Consider the following 13,752-nt stretch of genomic DNA (forward strand, 5'->3'; position numbering starts at 1 on the left):
ACATGTTTAGGGATGTTGTGGGTTAAAGTGATTGTGAGATCTATATGCTAGGTTCCTTATATGTGAGTGTTGTGAGGCTATTTATACTAACTGTTTTGTTTGTAGGCTGTACAGCTGGTCTTTCTTTAGAGAAGGTGTGTTGAGTGATGTAAGTCAGATATTGCTAGGTAGTCATACTTGTGTGGAGCTGGTGAGACTTGTGGGTTGAGTGATGTTGAGCATATATATATATATTTTTTTTTTCTAATGTTTGTTGTGCAGATTGGCAAGCTGGTACATATTGTGAGGGAATTTTTTGTTTGTGAGCATATATTTTGTAGTGTTTTATGTGTGAGTTGAGAGTGTGGGTTGAGTGGCTAAGGACTATATTGTGTGTTTGTTCTCAACCTGTTTTGTTCCTTCCTTTTGGTCCTCACTGGTGGTTGTTATACTATTCAAAATGGGTCTCTCATGTGTTCGACACCCCCATAGCCCATGTTACGTGGCAGTTGAACATATGTAATCCTATGTTTGAGTGGTTGGTTCTAGTATGGAGCTTAATTGTTTTTTTTTTTTTTTTTGGTTTTCTTTTTTACTGATATCAACTTCTTTATGTTGCCTTTCAGATTGAACTGAAGACTGCATCAACTGATTTTTGATTTCCTACAACCAATTAGACCAGACACTGTTTCACTCACTACATTGAGTTTCACAGGCACACTTTTTTAGTATTATATCATTTTGAGGCATTCATGAATGAATGGGATCTATATGAAGAGTTTTGAACATCTTACCAACTTATTGTTGAACTAAGTAATTGCCTTTTTTTTATATTTTTTTATTCTTCAATCAAAAACTGCAGGTGCTTAGCAGCAAAAAGAGAGAAGTCTAGTGAATGTCAAAGATTTGCCAAATATTACCGGTCCCTTGCCTAGGTGAATGGGTGAGTGCCATTGCTGTTAAAATAACTTTTTTCTTGGTTTGTTTTGACTTGGCAATTTCTTCTAATATGTTTGGATGCATTATGGTAGATAGGCTTAATGAGTTATATTTTGTCCTGTTTGCACAGATGATGAACTGACTACAATTATACCAAATTAATCCATTTCGCTTTTATGCTTTTTGATTCCTTAATATACTAATATTATGTGGCTTGGCATTTTTATTTTATAGTTTAGAGTATGTGCTTACATGTTTACACCAAGTCTTAATGAATCAATTTTCTAGATAAAATATCTACTTTATTTATTTATTTATTTTATTATTATTATTATTTTGAAAGGATTGAAGTGCTAGTTAAATTTGAGTTATGGTAAAATTCTTTAGTTAAAATGATATGTAATCCGTAGAATCAAGAAATGCTTTTAGTGCACGCACATATATTTTAAGGCTAGTGACGCTTTGTGAGGAAATGTTGAGCAACTAAAAAATAATATATTGATAAAATGAGTTACAAATTGGATTGGTGTGATTTGGTTCTTTGTTCCCATAGTTCGTCTTGGCTCAGAATATTGGTTAACCAACTTCCTCAGGTTTATGACATTGCTTTTATGGGGCCATTGAATTATCTTATTAATTTTGGAAATGTTTTGTTGATGTTTTAAAATTTCTTGATCATTTCTTAATACCTCAAGAAATATTTTTGTCCCTGAGTTGTTGGTTTTTGTACTTATGTGAAGTTTTCTTTTGTTTTGCAGACAAGAAATGCAACAGGGTTAGTTGCTCCAGCTATTGCTGCGGGTTTAGGTGCCTTAACACATACATTGGACACCCTCGCCCCTGTGATAGGAGCAAGTAGATTTGCTACAGCTATAGCAACAACTGTTATAGAAATTGTTGTCGGTAGTTTAGATAATCTCACTACAAGAAAAGTGGGCTTAAAAGAAGGAACTTTTTGCGACGGCACATTTGTCGTCACAAAAAATGACTTTTTGCGACGGCACACCTTGCCGTCACCAAAAAATGTGACTTTTTGAGACGGCACAGCTTGCCGTCGCAAAAAATATGACCTTTTGAGACGGCACAACTTGCCGTCGTAAAAAAAATGTGACTTTTTGATACGGCACAGCTTGCCGTAGAAAAAAATGTGACTTTTTGGGACGACACAACTTGCCGTCGCAAAAAATGTGACCTTTTGAGACAGCACAACTTGCCATCGCAAAAAATAGAGGCTATGTTTGGTAAGCATCTCAAAATATAGTTTCACCCATTGATTTGAGTATGTTGTTTGTTTGGAGTTTTCAAATCATAATTCTACACCCATTTCTCAAAACTCAATTCAAAACATAATCATTACTTTTCAAAACTCATAACCAAACATAAAATTCAAAACTCTTTTCAAAACTCAATTCAAATCAATATTTTAATTTTTTAAATATTTTAAAAATATTTTAATTTTGTTAAGATTTTAAATATTTTAATATTTAAATATGTTACGATTTTTTTAATTTTTTTATTTTTTTAATATTTTTAAATATTTTAATTTCAAAATATTATGATTTTAATTTTTTAAATTTTAAAATATTTTATAAAAATAAATTCAAACTCTATTTTATAAAAATATTTTTAAGTATTTTAATTTTTTTTGTTATGTATTTGGTTACGATTTGAGTGTAGAGTTGTGAAAGTAGTATGGAGTTTTGAGTTAAGTGTTTGGTTATGAGTTTTAAAAATAATTTCTTAATTGAGTTTTGCTTTATGTGTTTGATTACGATTTGAGTGTAGAGTTGTTTTTAAATTTAAAATATTAACATTTTAAATTTTTTGAATATTTAAATTATTTAAATTTTTACGATTTAAATTTTTTGAATATTTATTTTAATTTTTTAGATTATTTAAATTATTTAAATTTTTATGATTTAAATTTTTTGAATATTTATTTTGAAAAAAAATTATTTCCTTTGTAGTATTTCAATTAAAAAATTGATTAATGTTATTTTCTGTTAATAATAATTTTTTTTAATTGAATTTTAAAAAGAGTTTGGTTATGAGTGTTGATCAGAATTTTCAATAGTGTGAAAGTAATGTGTTTTGTTATGAGTTATAAACTCTGTCTGTCTCTCTCTTTCTCTCTGTGTTTCTGTCTCTCTTCTTTTTCTCTCTCTCACTCATCACTCTTCTTTGTTTGTCTCTCTCTCTCTCTCTCTCTCTCTCTTTCTCTCTGTGTCTCTCGTCCATCTCTCTTCTGCCTATCTCTCTCATCTCTCTTCTCTCTTCTCTCTCTGTCTCTCTTCTCTTTATCTCTCTTGCTCATCTCTCCCTGTCTCTCTCTCGTTTATCTATTTTCGCTCTTTTTTGTTCTCTCTCTCTCTCTCTCTATATATATATATATATATATTCACTCATTTTGTCATCTTCCTCTCTCTGTTCTCTTTCTCTCTCTCACTCATCACTCTTCCCTCTCTATCTATCTCTTTCTCTCTCTCTGTGTCTCTCACTCATCTATCTCTTCTCTCATCTCTTTTCTCTCCCTGTCTCTTTCACTCATCTCTCTTCTCTCTCTCTCTTATCTCTCTATGTCTCTCTCGCTCATCTCTCTTCTCTCTATCTCTCTCTTTGTCTCTCTCGTTCATCTCTCTTCTCTCTATCTCTCTCGTACATCTCTCTGTCTCTTTTTCTGTCTCTCACTCTCTATCTCTTTATCTTTTTGTCTCTTCTCCCTCTCTCTCTTCTCTTTCTCTCTTTCTCCCGCTGTGTTTGCGTTGCTCACTCTCTCCCTTCCGTCTTCTCTATTTACTAAGCTCCCTCTCGAGTTATCTATCCACTACAAGAAAATGCACTTTTAGCGACCACTTTGTCTCTCTCTCACTCATGACTCTCTCTCTCTCTCTCTCTCTCTCTCTCTCTCTCTCCTCTATCTGTCTCTCACTCATCTCTCTCTCTCTCTCACCATCCATCTCATTTACCACCTTCACCACTACTGCAAACGCCATTCCACTACCACCATTACTACCACTGTCGCCACTTCACTTCTACGATTACCATTACTATTACCATTGCCACCACTCCACTACCACCATTACCACTACCACTACTGCCACTACTACTACCATTACCTCTCATTCACCCCTGCCACTCCATCTATTCTACCACTACCACAACTTCACCACTAATCTCCTTCGCCATCACCACCACCACCACCACCATCTCCTATCCACCACCTTTACCACTAATGTCGCTCCCTCTCCTCTACCACAAAAAATTAGTTCATGATTTTTAATAACCAAAAAAAATGGGCCGCAGAAAAAAAATTTCATTGACCACAGAAAATTAACTTTTATTTTAGTGGAAAATATTTTTCATTAAAATATTACCCCTATTTCTACCAAATAAAAAATAATAATATTTTTTTTCATTAAAATAAAAATGAAATAAATAAATTTTCAATCTTAGTAACTAAAAAAAAAAGAAATTTTTTTTAAAAAATTCATTAACTACAAAAATATATATTTTTTAACAAAAAATAAAAAATTTTGACAACAGCAACCCTCATCGCAAAAAAAAAAAAGTTAAACGGTGTTATTTTGTTATTTAAATTTCATTTCTGACCTAAAAAAAAATTTATTTTTTATTTTTTATTCTCGCCCCTTTTTTTTCCATTCCCGCTCCCCCCCTCCCAAAACAAAAAATCCCCAATCTCAAACCCAAAAATCCCTAATCTCTTCTTACCCATTCTCTCTCTCTCGATAGACGGCGAGCGGCAGAAGAGCAGCATCGTCGGAGGAGGATGAGCAGCGTTGAAGCAGCAGCAGATCTTCTGATGTTGCCTGGCCTCACCAAGTCCTACCCTGTCACTCCTTCTCGTCTCCGCCTCACCTACGAAGATGTATGGCTCAGATCTTCCGATGGAGTTCGCCTTCACGCCTGGTTCATCAAGCTCTTCCCTGACTGCCGAGGTCTCTCTTTCTCTCTCTCTCTCTCTCTCTCTCTCTCTATATATATATATATATATATGTATTGATTTGATTAGTTCGCCTTCACGCCTGTTACTACAACGTTTACTTCTTGGGGAAATCTATTTTGTAGGCACATAAAGTTGGGATTTTTTTTTTTTTTTTTGTGGTGAAAATTTAGAAATATTTGTGCCTTGCAAGGATGAACTTTATTATCTGTTTATGTCTCATTGTTGTGCTCTAACCTTTTGCTTACTATCACATGAAAGACACATACAACAAAAAGGGCGGTTGGGGTTTGGATACAAAAAGAGAAGCTGAATTTAAAGGCATCGAAGTGTAGAATTACCTTTCTGATCCTCCATTGAAGCTGTGCAGAGAGAGATACACAAACTACCACAAAAGGTTAGTAAAACACATCATGTGTTGTGATATCTTCCATTCGTATATTAAAGGAGAAATTGTAAATCAATGGCATTATTTTTGGTACAACACATAGAAAGGACTTTTACCATGCAAGCAAAAAATTTGCACCACCATGATTGGGGTCAACTAAACCCCATACTCCAATGCATCAATCTCATCTCTCTCACACTCTAGCTTTATTGCTTGACCAATAGAATCATGATTGTCATATTTGTCACCATGTTTGTCCTCTACGATTAAAACATGTACCTATTTTTTTAATGCTTGTACACCTAATACTAATCTCGTACAATGTTTTTCTAAGTATACTCTCTGCAAAACAATTGTGTTTTGACTTTGATGTCATTTACAAAATTAAATAGAACTTGAAGAAATTGTGTGCATTTGTTTTTTAATTGTGTGCTTTGCGAAGAAAATGAGGAAAATATTGATATGCTTGAGCTGTGTTTGTTGCAAAAAATTTCAAAATGTTGACGATTTCAAGAGGTCACCTTTTTAAGCTGTGATTTGTGAAGGAAAAAAAGAAGATATAAAGAGAGATATAACTTTTCCTTCATTTTTTCACAATATTCCAACACAACCTTGACATGTTATCCCCACCAAAACACACACAAAAGAAACAAGTTGGTGAATTCCAGAATTCTAAATTCAACTCCATGTGATAATATCGTATGGGATTCAATTTTAATGAATAGAATTTGTGTTATATGAATTTAACTGGTATGTCTAAATGGTTTAGTATCATGGAGTATCTTGTGTTTCTTCATGCTATAATGCCATAAATTATTTCTTCATGCTGTAATGCCATAAAAGAAATTTAAAATAAACTCACATTAATTACTGGTGTGAATGTCTTTTGCTGCTTTGCCACATGAATTAGGATTAGGGGATGTGTTTTTGCTATAGTCAAGGGAGGACAACTAAAGAGATTTGCAGTTAACAAAGAGGTTTTGTTATTTGGAGGGCGCTAAATTGCAACATGAAGGCATGGTGGGTTATCTAATAAGTGACAAGTATGGTTTGCCACGTTTCAGATAGTTCACACCATGCTTGACTTGTCACTTGTTAGATGGCCCATTCTGCTTATATGTAGCAATTTAGTAATGCTAGATATGCTTAGGCCTTGTTTGGGAAGTTGGCCATTTTAGTATGCTAAAAATTTTGTATTTGGGAAGATGGTTGGATTTTTTTGTAGTTAAATATAATATTTGTGAGAGAAAAAGTAAAATAATTATGAGTTTGATTATGCCATTTTAGATTACTTGTAATTTTTTTCAACTTAGGAATGTGCCTGAATTCATCTAAAATTAAGTGGAATAGGTTTGAATTTTCCACAGTGGTGGAGGTTGTGCCTCTTTGAGTTGGTTCAGACCATGGTTGTTTTGTTGTGGTTATGCCTCTAATTGGGTTGCTTCAAGCCATGATTGTTTAGTTTGGTTGTCAGGTGGCATGAGAGGTGTCACACTCTTCATGGTTTTCATGAAAATATTGTTGGCTTTAGAATTTCATTCTTAATTTTTTTTTAATACAATTCCAAAATGATGTAGCCATGGCTAGAACTCTATTTTTGTGTATATAACCTACTCTACTACACACTTAATTTAATTAATTGAAAAAGTTGTGGATGGGTTTACTGAATCCTGTAGTAACTAAACACACGCGATGCGACTTCATCTATAGGAGTGCCATATTTATCAATTTATGCAGCTGTTGCCAGACTTCAGGATATCTGAAATGGTCATAAATGAGAAAATCCACATAAATTGTGCAATATATCCGTAGCTTTACCTAATAAAATAAAAAAACTAAATACCAAAAAAAGATTAAAAAAATAAAAAACATGGAGACAGGTTGCTAAGTGATCACAGAAGCATAACGTGTGCAGAAAAGGCAAAAGATCATTATAAAGTAAAAGAAAGCAGAATTAAAGAAAAAGAAAAAAAAGCAACCATTGTAGAACAGGTTCCTACAATGAAGCTGGAATGTTCCTGAAATAGAAGCTCCCATGTAAAAGGGAAGTTTGTGGTGTGGCACACCAGCCAGCTACCTAGATACTGGACATTTGAGCATTTACATTTGAATTGTTGTGATTTGCATGATCGTACAAACTTAATATCTTGATTTTTGGTTCTGTTTAATCTGATAATGGATCAATGTGCTGTTCTCCATTGTTACAATCCTTGATACATTTGATGATTTGATTCCAATAGTCTCGTTACTCTTGAACAATAATTGATCATTGAATATTCCAAGAATATTGTTCTTGAGTCTGAATATTTTAGATCCTCATTCTTCAATGAAGATAGTGTTCTCTGCTCATGGTAGATGAACATGAAATGTTTTACAGATTGTTTTGGTTCTTTAACTGTATCTTCTCATTGAATACACTTTAGTGGTTTCTGTATTTTCTTGGAATTTGCCAATGACCAAAATCTTTCGTGTGTTGCAGAGGCTTATTAAGCAGCACAACCTCATTGTGCTCTCTGCCTTGGGTATGGGTATGTGTTCTTGAATCTTCCATCTTCCATATTGTAAAATACTAGGTTTCTTAGATTGTGTATGATTGTATCCTCTAATTCTAAGGCAAATGAGGAACATGGAGCTTGCCTCTTTATGCAAAAAAATCCCATAGGAGAGGCTGCTTTTTTTCAGTACAACCATGAGACATAATTGAACTGTCTTCTTATTTTTGCATGCATGTACTATATAGGTCCCTCAGTTCAAGAAGTTATCTGGTTTTCCCAGAAAATCATGTGGTTACGTGTCCACTAAATAATAAGAGGACATGCTACTATTTTTCAATAGAAGTAGCAACAAATTGAACACTTGAATGCTTGCAATTGGGCTGACACACAACCATGCAAGTGTTCCCGACCCAGCCCATAAGTTCTGGGTCTCTATACCCACGTTTAGTACAAGCTTTTTTGAATTGAGAATGATACCAATATTAGGCACTTCAAAAGGCAATTTATACACAGCATTACACTTCCTAATAATACATATTAACACATAATTATATTGTCATTAATTATTTTTACTTTATTTTTCAGATATTTCCGGAGTAGGAGTTTGCTTCTTGTGGATTTCATGCCTGTGAAGAATGTCACTAATTTTTGTTTTTGTACCAAGGAGAATGCTAAGGAAAACTTTCAATTTGGATTTGTGTTATTTTGAATTATGAATAACATTATGTATTTAAACATTATATATGTATTATGGAACATTATGTACTGGGTTAATTTTGTTAATGTATCGTTATGAATGCAAGAATATGTTTATTATCGAGAAATTATTATTTCTATATAGGAATTTTTATATTATTATGCAATTATTGTTTTTTTTTTAATTATTTTTCATTGAATACAGGTAATTTTAATATTTTTTAATTAATTTACAGTAGGTTTTTTTTTTTTTTTTTGCGACGGCACCAAACTGTAGCAAAAAACAGATATTTTATAATTTTTAATAAAAGCATTTTGCGACAGTACTATTTGTCGTCGCAAATAATCTTTTAGTAACGGCTCATTGTGCTGTCTCAAATAGTTTTTTAGCAACGGCAGGTATCCCCGTCGCAATAAAAATTCTTTAACGACGGCATTTTTGCTGTCTCAAATAACACCTTTAGCGACGGCAACATAGTGTCGTCTCAAAAAATCTCAAATTTTTTCATATTAATGGTGATGAAAAAATTCCGTCGCAAAAAGGCCACTTTGCCGTCGCAAAAAAAAGGTGACGGCAACATGCCGTCGCTAAAACCTTTTTGCAACCCCCTTTGTTGCGACCCCTCACTTGCCGTCGCTAAAAGTCATTTACCGTCGCAAAAAACCTTTTGAGACGGCATTTTGAGTATTGCAATGGCATTTTGCCGTCACAAAAAGTCAATTTTTTTGTAGTGTCTCTTAATAGTTGTCGATATGTTTAGAAAGTTAGATATGCATAGTTTTGGATGGTTTAAACTTTTTGTACAGTTTAGAACTTACGAATATGATTTTTGAATGTTTAGAATGTATAGACAATTGTTGAATGTTTATAATTTATGGATATAGTTTCTTTTTGATGTTTCAAACAATATTTAGGTGATTGATTGATGTTTTGTGATACTTGTTTGTAATATTTGTTAGATTGTACAAATTTGGTCAAATAGAACCTGCTGAATTTAAAAATAAAAAAAAATACATATTTCACGACAAGCATAATAATTCATTATATTACATATTTTACCGCACGCAATCCGCGTCGTTATTTGTCTCACCAATTAACGGCATATAAAAGTGGTCGTAGAAAAAGTAATAACGATGCACAAAATCTACCGTTAAATAGTTTTTAACGGCATACTATAGCATGTCATAGAAAAAATAACGACGCCACACAAAATCTGTCGTTAAATAGTTTTTAACGGCATACAAAGCATGTTGTTGAAAGTGAATGACTTTTCATGACTGGTCATAATATAACGAGCGATGCACGTCGTATAAAGGTTTTTACGGCGTGCATTGTTATAGTGTGTTTATTTAAAATTTATTTAAATTTGTTGATCAATCACTATCGATTGGGCTCAAACCGAATTTTTGCTAATAGTAAGCAAGTTCCATCTAATTATAGGCGGCAACAGATGATGGGGTAAATTTATCTATTAAATAGTTTAAATATAAAATTGATATAATTAAAATGATAAGGATTAAATTAATTTTTGAGTAATAATTTGGAACAAAATAAACTGTACACCAACAAACAAACCCGAATGTTAGTTCTTCTAGCATGAAACGGGCCGGCGATGCCATCCACTACCTATCACAATTTGTGCAACTGTATGGGCTTTTCTTTTCTCATGACACCAACCAATTAGGGGTGTAATTTCGGCCCGTTGCCCGCGGGCGGCTCGAAGCCCGCCTGCGACCCGAGGTGGGCCCGGCTCGTTAAGGCCTGTTTAGGCCCAAGCCGACGCCTTAGACCAGGGCCTAGGCCATCATTTTGAAGCCCGGCCTGCTTGGCCCAACCCATCGGCCCACTCAAGGCCTTCCCAAAAGCCCCGCCCGAGGCCCGACCGGCTTGGCCCACCTGAGGCCCAATGTTATTTTTAATGGAAAAATTAAAAAAATTGTTTAGGCCCGCCCAAGCCCAGGGGTTCAACCCGAGGCCCGACCCACTGGCCCGCCCAAAGCCTGAATACCCCTAGGCTTGGGCTTAGGCCTGGGCCTAGTTTTTTGGCCCATGGGCTGGCCCGGCCCGATTTTTAGCGGGAACCCGCAAGGCCTGACATGGGCCCGGCCCGGCCAAAATTACACCCCTAACTACCTATCACAGTTTGTGCAACTATATGGGCTTCTCTTTTCTCATGACACCAGCCAATTAGTTGCACCAAATTTCTATGCCTCGATCGATTAATGATCTTCACTTCGGCTGCGTACTGTTTTATTCCTTGTCTTGATCCCTTTTGTCTCAAACGAAAAGAAGTCACTATGTGAATTTTTTTGTTTTCAACTTTGTTTGGCTTCTAGTTCTAGACCAGCTAACATTTTGTCATATGGATGTGGTTAAGATTTTTTTTTTTGGTACTGTATATAAATTTTTTCTTGATTTACTGAAAAAAATTAATAAATAAAACAAATTTGCTGCATCATATTGAGCTCAGGTTGCGGTATACAGTATTTTGTATGCACTGATGATAAATGAGAAATATATTAAAAAAGGATTCGGTTTTGTTTAGTCCAACATTTGGATTGGATTGTACTGTTTGAAGCCATGTGGCTCATCGCAGATTTCGTTTTGACAATCCGAATTGTTTGTAGTACTTTCCGTATATATCATCCTAAAAAAAATTAGATCGATTTGATAATCGTAATTTATTCAATTTCTAGTGTTGTCTCCAAAAAAATTAGACGGCAAGTGCCTTTTTTAAAAAAAAAAATAATTTTTTTTTTTTTGTGACAAACATAATAAATTGAGCATGCTATAATTATAAAATTGACTTAATTTTTTTTATGAGTGACATACACGAAGAGCCTTAAAAAAAGGACTATTCAGATTATTGAAACAGGGTTGTGATGGGCCTTATAGACTCAGATAGCACCCTCCAGTCCAAATCTAGACCGAAGGGAATCCAAACCCGTAAAAAAATACATAATGGGGATAATTATTCAATAGTTAACCTGATTGGATTAATTCAGTTGACACTCTTATACACGCCTATTGAAAGATAAAGGAGTGTATATTCAAAGGAAGCCGATATTCTTATTTCACTTTGTTCCAAATATACTCCATTATTTGTCCTTATTAGACATAGTTACTATTTCTACTCAATTTTGCTCCAAATACACTCTCGTATATGTATAATAAAGATAAAAAAAAACGAGTGCATTTAGAGCAAAATGAAGTGGGAATAGTGACTCCTTATTTAACAGGTAAAAAAGTTAATCTTTATAAATGGCAAATGGAAACCCTAGGAAATTGTTCCAAATTTTTAGATTTTTTTTTTAATGGTATTTTTGTTTTTTCTCATTATAATGGTTGTACTAGAATTTTCAACCAAAAAAAAAAAAATAGAAGCGAAATTAGAGTGACCAAAATAGAATTTGAAATAAACTATAGAGATCACCAATGGAAAAAATAAATTATACGAATGATCTTTATAATTTCTTTTGAATTTCACTTTAATCCATCTAATTTTGCATATGATTTTTCTTAACTTTAATAGTAAGTTTCGAAGAAATCACATTATAACAAAATTAAAAGTAATGAGTTCAAATTAAATTAGGAGAATCAAAGTAAAATTTTATAAAATCTAGAATAACCAACGGTTCTACATTAAGACACAAAACTTGAGACATCACAAAATTATTACAATGAGATGCTAGATTAGAGTATCTTATAAAAAAATCAGCAAAACAAATCACAAAACTATATGGTGAATGTTGATGGCAAAGAAGAACTTATTTAATGCTTTCCATACTTTGGTGGCAACTTCAACATAGAATTGTTGACAAGAAAGAATCTGCAATGAATACAGAGATAATTATAAAAGTAATTAACTTTTCTTCATGGTTGTGCCCACATGAAGGGTCATGCTCCTATGTATATATTTTTTTGGTATATATCATAGGTAAGTTATAATATTTGTGATGTTTTTTTCGGTCATAACTAAAATAATAATAATGGGTAACCAAACACCGCATAAGGGAGAATCAAAGACATTTTCAATCATAACTAAAATAATAATTACAATAAATCATAAATTGAGGACGACAAACAACTATTCCTCTTCTATTGGTTCATCCCAAATTGGGGATTTTGTTGAAGAATAAGTGATGTTCCAACCAGGTGATATGCAACCTCTCTCCATGTCATATACCCACCAACCATCCATTGCTTGATGAGTAAAATACACACAATTACTCTTACATCCCACTTTGCTAGCAGTGACTGACATACAACAATTAGTCCCCACAAACATTGTTCTATCCCCAAGTCTCTCCATCTTTACCCATGACAGTCTAGCAAAGTCAAGCCTATGAACCTCCACATCCTCCACAATGTTCATAGATTTTCTAGAGATTAGAAAAACCAACAAGATTTCACCATTGGATTCAATCAGATGTTCTTTGAAATGCTTTGAAGGTGCACTAGGCACAGCCCTGCTTGTACTTAAATCTGCGATTTTGAGATTAGACTCGATATCGATCTCTAAAACCGCCAGAGTACCCTGCAAACTCAAAGCATAGAACTTTCCTCTGAATCCAATTGCAATCGTGAATTGCATAAATTGTTGTTGATTCAAAGAATGTGGGTCAACAAGGTTGCAATCTTGTTTGGACCACCCTAAATTTCCTTTTCTTAGGACATAGAATGCGAAAGCCGGATGAGAAATGCCTGTTAAGACCATCATAACACAATTTTCCCAATCTTCAGGAGATGAAGATAGAGCAGCATATTGAAATGGAACATTGTTGGTATCCCAAAGTGGAAGAAACAACTGAGGACAACCTCTTTTAACAGTATCCCAAAGATAGCATTGGGATGGTGCATAAGCCCCTCTAGCAACTAGCACACCATGGGAGTACCCTACAAAATGTAGACAGCGATAATGACTAGGGGGCAGGCCTCTGAACCACCAAAAGTACCCAGCTCGGAATGAGATGTCGAAATTGTCAGGAAGAGACTTTCCATGAGGCTCATGACATCCATCGCTGTTGTAGGAGAGTTGGGGATATGGTGATTTTCCAACTGGGTTGCAATGCTTTGGTGCTAATCTCCAGGATTTTGTGACACCTTCATAGCTGATGTTTTTCATCAGACTTGATTGCTTTGCAACTATGTTGAGTAGTTGTTTAGGAAGATGTGGCCATGGCCTTAACATGATCCAACTACACTGTTCTATCCCCAAAGGCCCTCCACCTTATTCCATGTGAGTCATGATAATTGAAGCCCAAAAAAGTCTACATGATCCACAATGCTAATA

At 34.3% G+C, this 13,752-nt stretch overlaps 1 protein-coding gene and 1 long non-coding RNA gene across 3 annotated transcripts; one reads left to right on the top strand and one right to left on the bottom strand.

Moving 5' to 3' along the window:
- Window positions 1-605: 605 nt before the first annotated feature.
- On the top strand, window positions 606-8,580 carry LOC145804839 (uncharacterized). 2 transcript variants are annotated; one of them, XR_014347387.1, is made up of 4 exons: window positions 606-922; window positions 5,141-5,276; window positions 7,747-7,795; window positions 8,348-8,580. It is a non-coding gene; the product is annotated as an uncharacterized LOC145804839 (long non-coding RNA). The 2 variants fall into 2 exon arrangements; XR_014347386.1 differs by lacking the exon at window positions 606-922 and adding an exon at window positions 4,147-4,874.
- Window positions 8,581-12,546: 3,966 nt separating this feature from the next.
- LOC114288273 (uncharacterized) lies at window positions 12,547-13,650 on the bottom strand. Its single transcript, XM_028231757.2, has one exon. It carries the CDS (start codon window positions 13,648-13,650, stop codon window positions 12,547-12,549), a length of 1,104 nt encoding a protein of 367 aa, XP_028087558.2.
- Window positions 13,651-13,752: the final 102 nt, after the last annotated feature.

Source organism: Camellia sinensis, chromosome 12 (genome assembly GCF_055761805.1).
Source record: "Camellia sinensis isolate YWXY chromosome 12, ASM5576180v1, whole genome shotgun sequence".
In the NCBI taxonomy this organism is placed as follows: Eukaryota; Viridiplantae; Streptophyta; class Magnoliopsida; order Ericales; family Theaceae; genus Camellia; species Camellia sinensis.